Source organism: Cryptomeria japonica, chromosome 3 (assembly GCF_030272615.1).
Source record: "Cryptomeria japonica chromosome 3, Sugi_1.0, whole genome shotgun sequence".
NCBI classification, from domain to species: domain Eukaryota; kingdom Viridiplantae; phylum Streptophyta; class Pinopsida; order Cupressales; family Cupressaceae; genus Cryptomeria; species Cryptomeria japonica.
This window is the reverse complement of record NC_081407.1, coordinates 268,073,683-268,089,721: the sequence shown is the minus strand read 5'-3', so window position 1 is coordinate 268,089,721 and position 16,039 is coordinate 268,073,683. Positions and strand designations below refer to the sequence as shown.

General features: G+C 36.4%; 1 protein-coding gene across 5 annotated transcripts in view; it reads left to right on the top strand.

Moving 5' to 3' along the window:
* The window catches only part of LOC131053313 (5-amino-6-(5-phospho-D-ribitylamino)uracil phosphatase, chloroplastic), an 80,948-nt gene that overhangs the window by 27,886 nt on the left and 37,023 nt on the right, over positions 1-16,039 (top strand). For 3 of the 5 annotated variants that reach the window (XM_057987891.2, XM_057987893.2, XM_057987894.2), the window contains one exon: positions 6,448-6,502. In XM_057987891.2, the coding sequence (XP_057843874.1) occupies positions 6,448-6,502 (55 nt within the window). Of the gene's footprint in view, positions 1-5,862; positions 5,914-6,447; positions 6,503-16,039 lie in introns of all 5 variants that reach the window. The other 2 variants (XM_057987892.2, XM_057987890.2) reach the window with 1 other exon arrangement.

The following is a 16,039-nucleotide window of genomic DNA, read 5'->3' as shown; positions in this document are numbered from 1 at the left end:
AATCCTCAGTGCCATGGAAGCTTTATTTTCAAGAAAACTTAGCGACGGGCGAATAACAGTGAATTCTTTGAAATCCCAGTTGCATGATTTTTTCTTCGTCGATTTGTTTCCCAAGGAACATTTTGCAAATGTTTCTTCATTCTCCGGTATGATGAAGAAAACACAAGAAGCCATGACAGATTGGGAAAGTTTCTTTTCCAGAAGTGAAGAGGAGATTGCCTTGATGGAATTCAACATCGAGAATGTGCCAAGTGTCTCCATCGGAGAATTGGAAGTCGTCGTCGGTAGGTTCATTACTTACGCCATTAATGAGCGAGATAATGGCCGTCCGTTTTTGGACGAAAGTCTTTTGATTGAACCATGATGGCGTATTCATGGCTGAAGGGAACAATTGACTAAGCACAGGACCGGTCAACGCATGCCACCATAGGATAAGGGAATCTTCTTGCATGTCGTCCCCTCATAAAGGTTTTATGACGGATTCTTTTTTTGCATGTCGCCGTCGCTTGAAGGATGATGGGTATTTATGACGACGTTAGTTATATTCCGGGCATGATCATCATCATAGGCGCTATTTTAGGCCCTTTTAAATTTATTGTAAATGGGCATAATGGGTTAGTTAATGCAGATTCCCACCTTGTTGCGTCATGTGTGGAGAATCTTTTGGGCAAACCCTAATTAGGGTTTTGCATGTGATCTGGGCTTGAGGCCTATATAAGAAGGTGACCCCCTTTTTTGTAAGCAGGAGAGACTATAGTCAGAGATTGTTGCTAGGAGTTTTTGAAGCAAACACTTAATACATTGTTCAATTTTTGGTGTGTTCTTGTGTTGTTTCATAACTTGCATGGTCTCGTTCTCTTCATAGATTAGATTTGTTTTCATGCAATTAGATGAACTGGATTTGATAGGATCGCTTGTTGCCAAGTCCTTGCTCATACTTTTGGTGTGTAGCTGATTGTTGCATACCGTGCAAAGTTAGTCTGAGCCTCGTTATAAGTGTATGTCTAACTTCGATTGTTAGGAGAGATTGTTCTATCTGATGGTTTCTTTTGACAATTTGAAAATCTTTAGCACTCCCCTTGAAGATTGCACTGCCTTCGTGTAAGTTGTGCTTTGCTGGCGAAGCGAAGCGCGGTTGGATTTTGCACAAGTTATCCTGTCTCCTTGTTCCTAGGATTAGATTACCTTTAGTTTAGCTTCCCTCTACCCTATTCCCATTTACTTTCTGCATATTTCATAATCCGAAAATCTAAAACTTAGAGCTTCATTGCAAATCATCCGTCAATAAATTCTCGAGCTTGCATAGATTTCTTCAACATACGTAAGGCCCCTTGGATTACCAGCAATCACATTAGCCAACTGAGTCACATCCGCAACACAAAAGGAACCTTGGAGTCGGTTGTCTGATTCTTCTTCTATATCAGCATGCAATTGTACTTTGATCAAGAGAGGGTGAAGTGACCGTTTGGCAACTTTATTCTGTGTTGGACGCCGTCATAAAAAACACGTCAACAGTACTCTTGGTCATTTACATTCTGCAGATCCTGGGAGGGTCTCCGTAGCAACAGATTGTTCTTTGCATCTGTGATCATAACACCTGCAGTGTTTCCTATAGGGTATTGAGTATGATGACCATTAGGGAGGGTGTTAAAATAATATTAATATCTTCTATAATGGTCATCTTCTATTTTTAGTGGTCATCTTCTATTTTAAGTTGTCGACTTATTTAGCTTGTTAAGTTAGCTTTTTAGTTAATTAGCTTTTAAGCTTTATTTAGCTGTTAAGCTTAATTTAGCTTTCACGCTTAATTTAGCGTTTAGCTCTTTAATCTTTTACTTTAACGTTATGTTTTAATTATAGAACATCGTGTTGAAACCTCTATATATACATGTGTATATCGTTCAATGTAATCATCTGATTATTGAATCATTCATTCAATTTATTTTTCAATTCACACATTATCTAAAGGGTTTAAGTTAGCCGATTGATTAGTTAGTGACTTGTGAGAAAGTTGCTATTCTCCGTGCCTCTATGTAGGGTGGCGACTCTTGGAAAGAGTCACCCTCTCAGCGATGTTATAAGTGACAAACAGTCTGTTCAAACAAGGAGATATGGATCACGTATAATGCACAGTGAATAACATCAGATCCGTAGCACATCGAACATAAGATTGAATATCAATAGCAATAAATTATCTAATATTAGATCGAATAAGATCAACAAGGAATATATGAATGTTTGACGTGTAGCAGAGCACATCAGATTGATACAACTGACAAGGAGGATTGGAATGATTTACGGTGTACAATCTCAGGTTGGATATCGACAGTCAGCATACACAGGACAGTTAGTATTCACGGTGAATAATATCTGGTTAATAACATATCAAATATATGAATAGTATCAGACCGAATATGACTGTGAACAAACTCAGATCCATACCATATCTCATAAATATATATAGCAGACAGTGGCAACTAATACGCATCACCCATTATTATATTCAGCAAAATACCCTCAAACATGCATTAAATTCACAGGCGACACATACAACATCAGATCGCCATCCATAAGTAAGAAGATTGAATTTATTGTGTCAGGGCGAATTCGCTTAGTGGTGGATTATATATTCTCAGCACTTAGAACACATTCTAGTAGATCGTTTCAACCACTCAGCATATCGTGTAAGCACATTATCAGATTGAGTATTCACAGATCAGTAGACCAAAGGAATATTACTATTGATTGAATATAGCATGCATTATATCTGATAAATGATATACTCAGATAGATCGAATCTGATCGAGAATACAACACTGCAATTTAAAGATATACTCCAGCAGATAAAAGACATTCGAACACACAGAAAAGAAGTTCGAATTCATACTCAGATAAAGATTATCTAATTGATATCAAATTGTGATCAAAGCACAAATAAAATTTAAAAATTACCTGCTTCTACAAATCTGATCAAAACTTAACAACACTCAAATGAAACTGGTGCAGGGCACCTAACACTCCAAGCATGAAATTTTTGTTTTCTTTCAAGTTTTGTGCGTTGTCTTTGTGATGTAATAATGGACCAACCATTTGGGACTCAGTAGAGCCGTGGTTGAGTTGTCCAAGTTTTGGTTTGAGTCATTTGTGTTCAGGATGCTGTCAGCCTAAGAAGTGAGATGCTTAGGTAGATCACAGGAGTAGTACTCCAGATGATTGTTATCATGTAATAGGGGTCTATTGTGTTGTATTTAGGTCTTCTAGGGTGTTTGAGGACCTTGAGGAGTCTTGAAATGCATTAGAATGCAAAGTTGCATCTTAGGAGTCAAAAGATGTAAAAGTTGCTAAGCAACATTTTGCAATTTTGGTAGATGGCGTTGAAAAGTTGGTTGAACCAACTGAATCAATAGCATAAAAGCCAAAATTCACTTCATTGTACGGGTTGGAGGATTGGAAGTGCAAGAACAAGTTTTGGGTTTTTGAAGCAATCTTGCCTTTCACCGTTTTTGACAGTTTTCTCTTGTTTTCATTGCTTGGTACGGTCCAGTACAGACTTGATTGTACAAACTCATTGCAGGGCATGAGTGTTCATTGAATTTGTTTTTCATTAAGTTTGATTTGCAGGTTTGATTGTCTATAGTTGTAGAGATATCATCCATTCTTTGCAACTTGGTGTAAAACCCTTGCAAGTAGGGTTTAAGAGCAAAAATGGCTCTAACCTAAGCATTCATTGATGGCACCTGTTGAAATCAATGAGAATGCTAGGTTAGGGTCTGTACATAGGTTTAGGATAGGTTTTGTTGTTTTGCAAGACCTTGTGGAGGAGAGACAATGAAGCCCTAGGCTCACCGTTGGAAGTAGGTGAGTTAGGACAGCAGAAGAAGTGTATTTTAAGAGCACATGGGGATTGGTGCAGGACAAAATGACACATGGTTGGAAAGCCCTGAGTATGCCCCTGAAGAATCCCTAATTTGTTTGAGCAGATGATTTGACTGGTGAAGGGTTTTGAAACCATCTTTCCAAGTCACCCGGTGAGGCCTAAACCATTAAAAATAGTGCAGTATTGGAAACCCTATTTGTACAGATAACCCAGATGCACATTTTCATTATTGTCTGTAACTTTGAAAAGGGTACTCGAATCTATAATTTATTTCTAGCCATGTTTGGGAAGTTTGCAAACTAAGTCCCTAAAACCGCCAAGGGAGGGCTAATTCAATTAGGCCTATTTGAGCCCGGTAGAGACCTAGAAGGGTTAGGAAACCATAACGATGGGTTTGGAGGTTCTTAAAACCTCAAAAGACTTCAAAGACATATTGTAGATGCATTTTGAGTACATTGAAAGTGGTTGGGTGTTGTGATCCTTGTAGGAGTGGTTGGAGCCTTGAGTGGTGTGTGTGTGTGATTGAGGTGGCAACCTCAATAGGAGGAGTTGAAGTTTCAAAACCATTGGTTATACCTTGGAGGCAAGGCAAAGTGGTTCAGACCTTGGAGGTCTCATTAGCAAAAACCCCTACTAAGTGCCATTGGAAGGGCTTGAGTAGTTGAAGGGTTAAGGAGGACAAGTCAATCCAGAAGGTGAGTTGGATCAAGCTCCAAGACTCTCTGCATCAGAAACCTTCTTCCCTTCATATCTTCCAATGTGAGGGAGAAGTCACACCTCTTCATATATCTGCCCTTTGCACGAGTCACAGCCTTCACAATTACTACCCTGAAAGAGTACAACCTTTCATTATTTCTGCCCTTTGAAATAGTCACTTCCTTATTTTCTTCCCTTTCCTTTCTATTAATCCTTCCTTGATTCATATGTTCCATTGTTTCTTCCTTCCTTCACATCCCCTTTCAAATGAACTCTTCTCCCTTTTATATCTCATGTTTGAGGGAGTCACAAATCTTCATTTCATGCCTAATGACCATTCATTAAACTTAATAAAATTTTAATTATATTATTTTATTTTTATTTTTTTATTATTATTTATTATTAAATCCTATTTCAAAAAGGGGACATTACATGTTATCCATTGATTTTAACTAAATTTTGGATGTTTTAAAACCACTTTTTGGGTCTTTACACTTTTCTGTTTGACTTGCATTTCTTTAATAATAATCAGGATTTCATTATAGATAATATATATCTTTGAAATTCATCATTTCTCAAAGGATTGTTTTTGTGCTTTATGATAAAAACCTTCAGTTAATTGTCATACATAGACACAGACAGTATTTTCTGAAGGGCTTACACTGTCTCCTGTTTTCTTTTCTTAATTTTCTAATGAAATTCTGTCTATTGGCCTAGTTGATCTTTCTTTCCATTTTCTAACATATCACTGTTGCTCTCAGTAAGATAAGGACCGAGGGAATGGATTTATTCTATTAAGGACAGCATTCCAATCTATGATGTGATCCATTACTTGTTTTTGGATGCTATGAGACTTGGGATACTTATGGTCACAGTTAAATACATATGCTTCTAGAGGTTACGATAATATCAGTATAAAATAATTTAAGAAATACCATTCATATATGGTGGTCTGAATGTTCTCTCTAATTTTCACAATAAATTTAATGTCTGAAGGAAGCACAGAGATTAGTGAAATCGAGGAAATGCCATAAGGTCTGGAAAACAATATTCCTTCCTGATTAACTTTTGCCACTTCTTATCTGCATTGTGAACTTTTCCAGTTAATATTTCCTTTGATGTGATTCATTACTTGTTTTCCAACTTTATGAGAGGTCCATGGTTGCAACTTGGGATACTTATAGAGATCACAGATAAGTGGCTATAATGGAGCTCAGGATAATATTAGTACAAATACTTTAAGAAATACCATTCAAGTATGGTCTGACTGTTCTCTCTAACTTTCACAGTTAACGTCCAAAGGAAGCACAGAGATTAGCAAAATCAAGGAATGCCATAAGGTCTGGAAAACAATATTCCTTTCTGATTAACTCTTGCCACTTCTTATCCACATCTTATAATTTTTGTTTTAACTTTTCTAATTAGTATTTCCTTCTGTGCCTTTGGTTTTCTCCTAACTAGAGATTTCAAGGTGCTCAACCTAAGCATAAATTTGCAGCCTGTTGATGTCTGTGCTGCTTTATTTTCAATGTTTTAAGGTTCAGTATGATAAATTGTAGATTGTTATGTATTTGCCTGTCCATTGTTTTTGTATTTCCACACAAATAAAATAGATGTGCTTTACTGTTTTGCAAGTTTCTTCCTGCAAGTTTAAGAAGATGAGGTGTTTGTTTTTTGGGATTCTTTATTTTGGATCAAAGCATGCCTTATATTTCAACTATTCCTCTCTTGCAGCTTGCGTCTTAAATGTTATCATGATATGCTTTAGGAGTATTTTTGTGAATGCTTGTTTTATTAATTGATTGCACTCTATATCTACTGCATAATCTCTCTATCTAATTTTGAGAAGAGGTTTTATTTTGGTAATCAAGCAGGCAGATACATGGGCCCTCAGGATGGATGCTTGGAACCGACTAGCATCTGAAGAGGGTAAGCAAAATTGTTTGGATTGTATTTTTTGGTGCATATAGTTTATATGTATTCAGAAGTTTTGGATGGGTTGCACATGGTGATAATGTACTGTACATGCAATCCTATCAAATGAATAAAAACTAATGTGGTGTATCTGTGCTTACACAAAATATGCATTCATTAAAGTAGGCATTGAACTGGCTTTAGATAGAATATCACATTGACTCAGCACTAAATGTGCATCCAAGCTGGTATGAGTATCTCCTTCCACAGAAAATGGGCAGAAGCATATTCTACTTTGGCTTGATCTTTGGCAGACTATAGCCACAAGAGTTTTGGGTTGGAATGGCTTTAGTTGAGAATACCTGCAAATTCAAAATAATATAATTTTGATGTGACAAAGTTGGAGCTTTATAGCAGAACAGTTCATCTACGTCATATAAAAAATAGACCGCGTTCCTAAACACAATAGATGATTTGCAGGATCTTCTGATTTTAAAATATATAATTCAATGTTGAACTGTGACCCAGTTTTCAAATGTGCTTTCTACATCAAGATTTATTTTCCTATCATGTATATTAAATGCTATTTTATCAAGATTGTGAACCTTGACCTAAGGCACTCCCAAAATATTTCATGTTAAAGTTTCTGCAGATATTCATATTATATGTAGTGGACTTAGAAGTTCTGATTACGGGTTTGCAAGATGTGCTTAGGGATTATGATGATGGCTTTATTGTTGTCCTTTTCGTAAGTTGAAGGTCCCAAATTATTATTACCACCACTGCAGTTAGGTTTCTGTTTCTAGTTTCAAGTTTTCAGAATATGTTTCTGCATCTTTATATGACATGTATCCTTCACCTCAATCCCAGTTTCTTTATTCTAAAAGCGGCATCTTTGTTTTTGTACGAATTTCATAAAGCTATTTCTGCATTTATATCAATTGAATTTCTGTACTGGCTTCAGTAACAATTCTTCTAGCCTTATCATTCTCATGCTTACAGAATATACAATTCTTTTCAAATAATTCTCATTATAACGTGGGTGTGGAAGCATTGTTTTGATTCAATTTTTGTGTCGGGAAGTTCTGCAAGTGTTTTCTAGCCGCAAATTTTCACTGTCAACTTGTGGTACACTTTTGGACAGCTTCCAGCATTTGTCATCTCCTGGGTTTGGCTTTGAACCACAGCACAGGCAGTCCTTTTTTACCACCCCCAAACTATTTATAGGATTTTAAAGTCTCAGATATGCCTATATCTGCCCTAATCAATGGCTTAATTTAATCAAGTGTCATGAGCATTCAATGTAAATTGGATATCTGCCCTTAGCTACCTATAAGATCCAACCCATTTGCTACATTTCTGTTTTCAATTTCTTTTGTATCTATTCTTAACCTTTCCAGTTTCCAGTTCTTTGATCTCTACAACCTACCATCATGAACTTGATCGGATACAGTACACAATTTTTTGCAAAGCCTTAACTGCCAGATGCAGTTTCTAGTCGCCTACTGGTTTTCCCTTATTAATATATCACAATATTTAACAATCTAAGTTCCAATGACATCCTTTAGGCTTTAGGTTTTCAACAGATCATCTAACATATAGAGATCATCAAATTTTCACTGTCAACTTGTGGTACACCTTAGCAGGTTTTTGCAACTCCCTGTGGCCATACTTTTGGGCAGCTTCTAGCAGTTGTCATCTCGTGGGTTTGGTTTCTAACCACAGCACAGGCAATCCTTTTTCTACCACCTCCAAATCCTTTTTAGGATTTTGAGTCCCGATATGCCTACATCTGTCCTAATCAATGGCTTAATTTAATCAAGTTCCATGAGTATTTAATGTAAATTAAATATTTGCCTTTAGCTACCTATAAGATCCAAACTTATATGCTACATTTCTGTTTTCAATTTTTTTTTTATCTATTCTTAAATTTTCCAGTTCTTTGATCTCCACAACCAACCATCACGAACTCCTTGATCAGATGCAGTACATAATTTTTTGCAAAGCTTTATCTACCAGATGCAGTCTCTAGTTGCCTACTGGTTGTTCCCTTATTAATATATCACAATATTTAACAATCTAAGTTCCGATGACATCATTTAGGCTTTAGGTCTTCAACAGATCGTCCAACATATAGAGATTTCCATGTCTCCATAATATGTCTCAAAGTGCAAGTTTTATATGGGATTCCATTATTCATAGTAATCATCTCAGGCTGGGATTGAATTTGGATTCATGTCATGAGCTCTTTAGATATGTTACTAGAATTTCTGAAGTCCTGATGTCTAGTTATCTTGCTCATCACAGCAATTTATTTTAATGTAAGCTTATCTGGATCTGTTTTCTTTTCTCAGTCCGTTTATGAGATGTGCTATTTCCAAACTCTGTCTCCATGATAAGTGTTTGCTATGTATTTTCCTTGATTCTAGAGCCCTTGGTTTGTGTACATGGCTGAGGTATGGCATTTGTAAACAATGAATTTAACTCCTACATTTCATGCACCCTATAGTCATTCCTACTTCTTCAGCTTTTGAAGGTTAGTCCACTCGATCATCTTGCTCTTAGTTGCTTCATACTTCCAAGAGTGATTTTAAGCATCTAATTGAAATCCTCTGCCTGCTTACTGTGCCTAAGACTTCACAAAACTGGATGAAATGCCTTGGATCTATGATGGAATTGTTTTCCTTGTCTTCGTCCTACAAAGTCTATTCTTAGCTCTCTAGTATTTTCATATGCTTGCTACAATAAATACTATTGTTCTTCTTCCCTCTATATATCTCCCTTGTCTTCCTTTCGCTTATTCTTTTTTATCTTGCATTCATTACTAATATAATAAGCGGGTTTAAAATTATCTGATTAATAAGTGAGACTACTCAGGATGTTAGATGTATTATTTATCTGTGTTATGAGGATTGCTATCTCAAAGTAGCTTGTTTGGATGTTGCACCCCCTCAAAGTGGCTGCATTAATAAAAGATATATTAGTGTGACTACTCAGGATGTTAGATGTATTATTTATCCGTGTTTTGGGGATTGCTATCTCAAAGTAGCTTGTTTGGATGTTGCACCCCCTCAAATTAGTTGCCATTAATAAAAGATATAGTTATTTGATGATTATATTTGGTGCTTAACAAGTGGTAAGTGCAACACTTTTGGCACATGAAATCAATCCAATATGCCACTAGCTGCATTTCTTATCAATAGTTTTAGGTTCTACATTTTGTCTACTGTATGCCACTATGGGGGTCTAGGGTATGGCAAACAAGGGGGAACCAGATCCAGTCCTTAATACAATCCACCTCATTTTAAGTCTGGGACACATCTTGTCATGGAAGAAGATTCGATCAAGAGTTTGATTATAATTGAAAGTCAGGTAGCAGTGGAAGAGTCCAACAGCTAATTGAAACACAGCAAATGGTTTAGAAGCAAACACACAAGATTCCATCAGTGCCCTAAGCTTAGAGATGGAGAACTTGATGGTAAATATCACAAATTTGCAACATGCTAGAGGAAATCTTAGAGAGGAATATGGCTCACCAGGTGTTTGAGCTACATAATTATGAATGAGTGGATGATCAAGGGTTTTCTTGAGGGCATCCTGCCCAAAGGTTGAAAGAAGAAAATATGATGACACCAATGTGACAACATGGGTCAGTCAAATAGAGCAGTATTTTGAACTTAATCATTGAACTGTAAACTAGATCTACACTTGATGAAGTTCAAAATACTGCTCTATGTGAGCACGTGATTGATGGCAGAAGAAGTGAAGGTTGGCCTAGATCTACACATGGGACAATTTAATGAGTACTTGTAATGTCCCTTGGAATAGAATTTAATAATAAATAACAATAATATTAAAATAGAAAAGAATAAAAATAAAATTTAAATTAAAATATAAAATAATATAATTAAAAATTTAATTAAGTTAATGAATGGTCAAAAGACATGGAAGGAAAAGTTGTGACTCCTTCAAACATGGGATATAAAAGGGAGAAGAGAACCTCATTTTGAGAAGGGGATAACTGGGGAATCAGAAGTGCAAATCTGATTTAAATAAGAAGTGCAGATCTGACTGTGAAAGGTTGTTTCCCTTTCAAAGGGCAGAAGTAATGAAGAGTTGCACTCTTTCAGAGGGTGCTAATGGTGAAAGGGTGTGTCTCTTGCCAAAGGGCATCCATAATGAAGAGGTGTGACCTCTCCCTCACATTGAGAGATATAAAGGAAAGGAGTCAAAAGCATCCACTGACATGATTGATCAGATCAGATCAGAATTATTATTAAGTTACAGAAATTGACAGCCTCCTAGGAGGGGACATTACAGTGGTATCAGAGCTTTGATCCTGCCATCCTGCAGGGTAAACACGAATCAATGAATCCATGTCTTAAAATTACCCAACTATGAAATGTATAAGTAATCCATGATGAATATATTGAGCAAACTACCATGATAGTAATATAAGGAAGTACAAGGAGGGAGAACGGCGGTGAGGTCCTCCTCTGGGTAGACCACCTCATGGTAGTTGACCGATGGTCCCATGGGGCCAAGAGGGCTCCGGCTTTCACTCCGCTCTTGGGCCTAGGGTGGAGGGTCTCTTGGACACCTCATCATTCCTCTTACTCCCATTTTCTTATGATTGAGCTCCTATAGGAAGTTGGACCAGACCCTGGTTAAGGTAATTTATGCTTAATTATCTTTCTTTAGAAATTTATATTATTAGTTCCAATGGTTTCCTAAACTAATTCAGGATTCCAAACAAGGTTTGACAACATGTGTATTTGTTTGTATACTCCGTGCTTGCATATATTCATAAGTATATTTTAAGTAATTGTGTATACTCCGTGTCTTCATATATTCACGTGTATACTTTGTGTTTTCATGTGTATGCTCCGTGTTTGGTTTATACTCGATGTATGAATAACTGGAAAGATATAAGATGCATTTGGGTTCATAGATATGTGTCATATGCTTCTAATCCTCGTGGGAAAGAGAGGAAGTTGTTAAGTTGCTTCAGGACAAGCAAATTCTGGAAGGGAGGACTGTCATGTGCCAGCCATAATCTATTTTTGTATACACTCATATTTATGTATGAAATGATTGGTCATAATGACCAATGATACCTATTGGTTGATATCCTCATAAATTATTAAAAAAGAAGAAGAATTATCTTGATTATATTTATTAATTAATAATCAATAATTTAATATATTATACATTTAAATATTAAGCAAGTATTTATATAAAATTCCTATGTTAACTGATAACTAAATTTTAACCTAATAAGCAAATACTAATTAAGTATTAAATTATAAAGAGTAATTGTGTCTCCTAAGAGTCACAATATTGTAAAATGAACAATACTAAAGAGGAGGATGTGACTCTCAGTAAGTCACGTCTCTCCCAAAAGGCTGGAGGACTACCTTTAAATATGGGCCCATTACTTCTCACGGAGGGGGGGTAAAGGAAATTAATAAGAAAAAGAACAAAAAAAAGGAATCGCTGGAAACAAGAAAGGAATCAGTGGAAATCAAAAGAAACATCGGCACCAAGTACGTGACAATTTCAGGAGAATTATTACTGCAGAAAAAGATCCCATTGGGCAGTAACATTCGGCATACAGTATATCATCTACTACTCTGTCATTATTACTAAGGTATGTTCAGTTATTTGGAACATATATTTACTGAGAAACATGCTGGAACTTTTCTGTGTATATCTGAATGAATATATTATAACTTATATGTATTCTAATGATTGGTATCTCTGTTAACCTACTGGTATACAAATAAGCAAAATGGAACAAGTCTGTAATATGAATCATACCAGTCTGTAACAACTGATAATATAGTGACTGTTTACTTAATTTACTACCACTACATATGTATTGAATAAGATTTGTTTGTGCATCTTGTGAGGAATGGGTAGAGGAGTAATCTAGTGGCAATGAGAGGCTTCTATGTGATCATAAGGACCCTTGGAGTCAAGGAGCCAGATTGTGTCCTCTATGCCAAACCCACAAGATAAGTCTTGTATGGGTATTGGACTGGAAGGGCAAGCCACATGGGCCGTCAAGTCTAGCAAGGAGGTTAGAAGCAACCATTCCTCGGGCTTGGTAGACAACGGACCTATGCAAACCCTTACCTGTTTCAACTGTCCAGAATTATCTGTCTGAATAGATTAGATCAAAGTATAATAATGGAATATGTATGTAGGTGTTTGATTTCTTGGGTGCAGGTTGTTCTCCCAAGGCTACATCCTTCCAATGCAAGGTAAGTCACAATCTTTATTTTTAATTTATACACTGCTGTTAGTATTCAGAAATAACATTTATGGTTAAGATCATAAGTTGTTTCATATATTCATTAAAAAGAACTTAATTAAAGACATTCGGTAGTATTTGTCTCCTCATTAATCATTTTTAATTCAAGTTATAAATTTATTAAAATAGGAAAACCATTACTAACAGGCCTATAACAAGTAGGGGACATTACAAATGGTACCAGAGCAAGGGGGTGTAAGACGGAGTCCACCGCTCTTGGACTTAGAGGGGAGGGAAATTCAGGACACCCTATTGTATCTTTCCAAACTCTATCATAATTGATTATTAACAAGGGGATAAGGATGGAAGTGATGAAGGGGAACGGTGATAGGTTACCTCACTAGGTATAGCCCACCTCATGGTAGTTTGACCGATGGTCCCATGAGGGCAAGAGGGCTCTAGCTTTCACTCGGCTCTTGGGCCTAGGGTAGAGGGTCTCTTGGACACCTCATCATTCCTCTTACTCCCACTTTTTTTTATGATTGAGCTCCTATAAGGAGTTGGAGAAGACTATGGTTAAGTTAATGTTCCTAACTAAGTATAAAGAATCTATATGCTTAATCATCTCTCTTAGAAAGTTAGAAGTTTTATATTATTTATACATAACCTATTGCAGGATCTCAATCAGGTACATATTATATTTTATTGTTTCAATGGTTTCCTAACCTATTGCAGGATCTCAACCAGGTACACATCTTGCAACATTCGTTATTTTACATAAAATGGTGATTTAGGGAAAGAACTAGGGTTTTTACAAAAAAGTAGCAGCATGTTTATTCTATGAGTGTTTCGAAAGCCATTTCATATTGGGAATCATTTTGAACATTCCATGATCATTGCTTGAGGACAAGCAATCTTGAGTGGGGCGGACTGTAATGTCCCCACTTTGGAATAGAATTTAATAATAAATAATAATAATATTAAAATAGAAAAGAATAAAAATAAAATTAAAATTAAAATATAAAATATAATTAAATATAATTTAAAAATTTAATCAAGTTAATGAATGGTCAAAAGACATGGAAGAAAAGTTGTGAATCCTCCAAACATGGGATATAAAAGGGAGAAGATAACCTCATTTTCAGAAGGGGATAACTGGGGAATCAGAAGTGCAAATCTGATTTAAATAAGAAGTGCAGATCTGATTGTGAAAGGTTGTGTCCCTTTCAAAGGGCAGAAGTAATGAAGAGTTGCACTCTTTCAAAGGGTACTAATGGTGAAAGGGTGTGTCTATTGCCAAAGGGCATCTATAATGAAGAGGTGTGACCTCTCCTTCACATTGAGAGATATGAAGGAAAGGAGTCAAAAGCATCCCACTGACACGATTCATCAGATCAGATCAGAACTATTATTAAGCTACAGGAATCGACAGCCTCCTAGGAGGGGACATTACAGTACTTTTTCTAAACAATGTTGTTAAATTATAGTCTCAGTCGTAAACCAAATTTGTTTGTATCAGCGCACATTCTGTTATTTACGATTTTATAAACATTGGAATTATTGTTAGTGCTAACTAACAAATTCACTTTGCAAACGTTAAGGTTGGTTAAAGTTATGAAACGCCGGTGTAGAGGATCGTGGCTCCACACAGGGGTCATGACCCTATGTGGAACCACGTGGTTCCACATAGGATCATGACCCCCTGTGGGGGCACGATTCCATGTAGACAATAATATATATACGCCATCCTTCCTATTTAACGGGGTGTTCGATGTGGATAAGCAAAACCAGAAGACACCGGTGACATATATATATACATTTGACTTCGTACCTACAGAGGCAAATCGATAAGAGACATAATCGATTTTCATTTCTTCGATCTGACTCTAACATATCAGATATTGAAGCCACAACAAATCTTATTGCACAGAAACAATAACAGTCTATTTTACATTTACATGGTATCAGAGCCTAACTACTTAAGATCCAAATAGACTAAAAGCGAAGTTTCAATTGCAAATCGAAGATTTCTAAAATGGCGAACATAATCAGATTCGAGGATAGACTCGAAGGTGCAGCAAATTTTGTGGCTTGGAAAGTCAGAATTATGATAGTATTAAAAGAGAACAAAGTAATCAAATTCATAAAAGAAGACAAGCCCGAACCTGCAGACGATCCTGAGAAAATTGTGTGGAATGAAGGAAATGATAAAGCTGTAAAAATCGTGATAGATGCAGTAAGGGATCACATAATACCACTTATATCAAAATATGACAATGCTTATGAAATGTTCAAAACCCTTGAAAGGACGTATGAGATAAACAATCCGAGCAAAACCCTAGCTCTAAAAAGACAGTTGAACCACATAAGTATAAATAAAGGTGAAACAATAAACTCATACTTCATGAGGATAGGTTCACTCAGAGATCAACTGCAAAAACTTGATTATCTTGTCGAGAAGCAAGAACTATCAATGATTACTCTAGATGGATTACCTGAATCCTAGGAATCATTCAAACAAGGCATAAATGCAAGGGATAAATTTACAGAATTTGATCGACTAAGGGATGACTGCATCCTTGAAGAGTCAAGGCAAATGAAAGGGGGAAATCACAAAACTAAAGATGAGGACCTCCACATTCTGAATACCGACTCCCGTAAGAAAGGCAAGAAGCGAAACTTCAAGAAGAGAAAATTCCATCATGGGAAAAGCGTGCATAAGAAAGACATGTCAAAAATCCAATGTCATAGATGTGATTAGTACGGACACATGTCATTTAATTGTCCTGACAAAGTAAAACAACATGCATCATTCGCGAAAAGTAGAGAGGAACACAGAACTTGAATCTGAGAAATTTGTATTATATTCAGCACTATCAAGTCAAGCTTCAAACAAGTCTAACACTTGGGTGATAGACAGTGGATCGTCAAGACATGTCACCGGATTCAGAGAATTACTAGACTCAATGGAAGAGGGATCAAATGAAGAGGTAACAATAGGGGATGACTTTGCACATCCTGTAAAAGGTGTCGGGACATGTACAATCAGACTGAAGTCTGGAATCTCAATCCAACTCATCGGGGTACTATTTGTACCAGGCATCAAAAGGAACTTAGTCTCTATCTCTGCACTTGAGGATGACGGATTTATAGAAGGAAAGGTAATGGCATGGCCAAAAACATTCACCTTCAAAAGAGCACAAGTGATTGGTTACAGACAAGGACACCTATATGAATTGTGTAATGAGCCAAATCAAACCCTACTTCATAAAGTCATAGACCAAGCAGAAATTTGG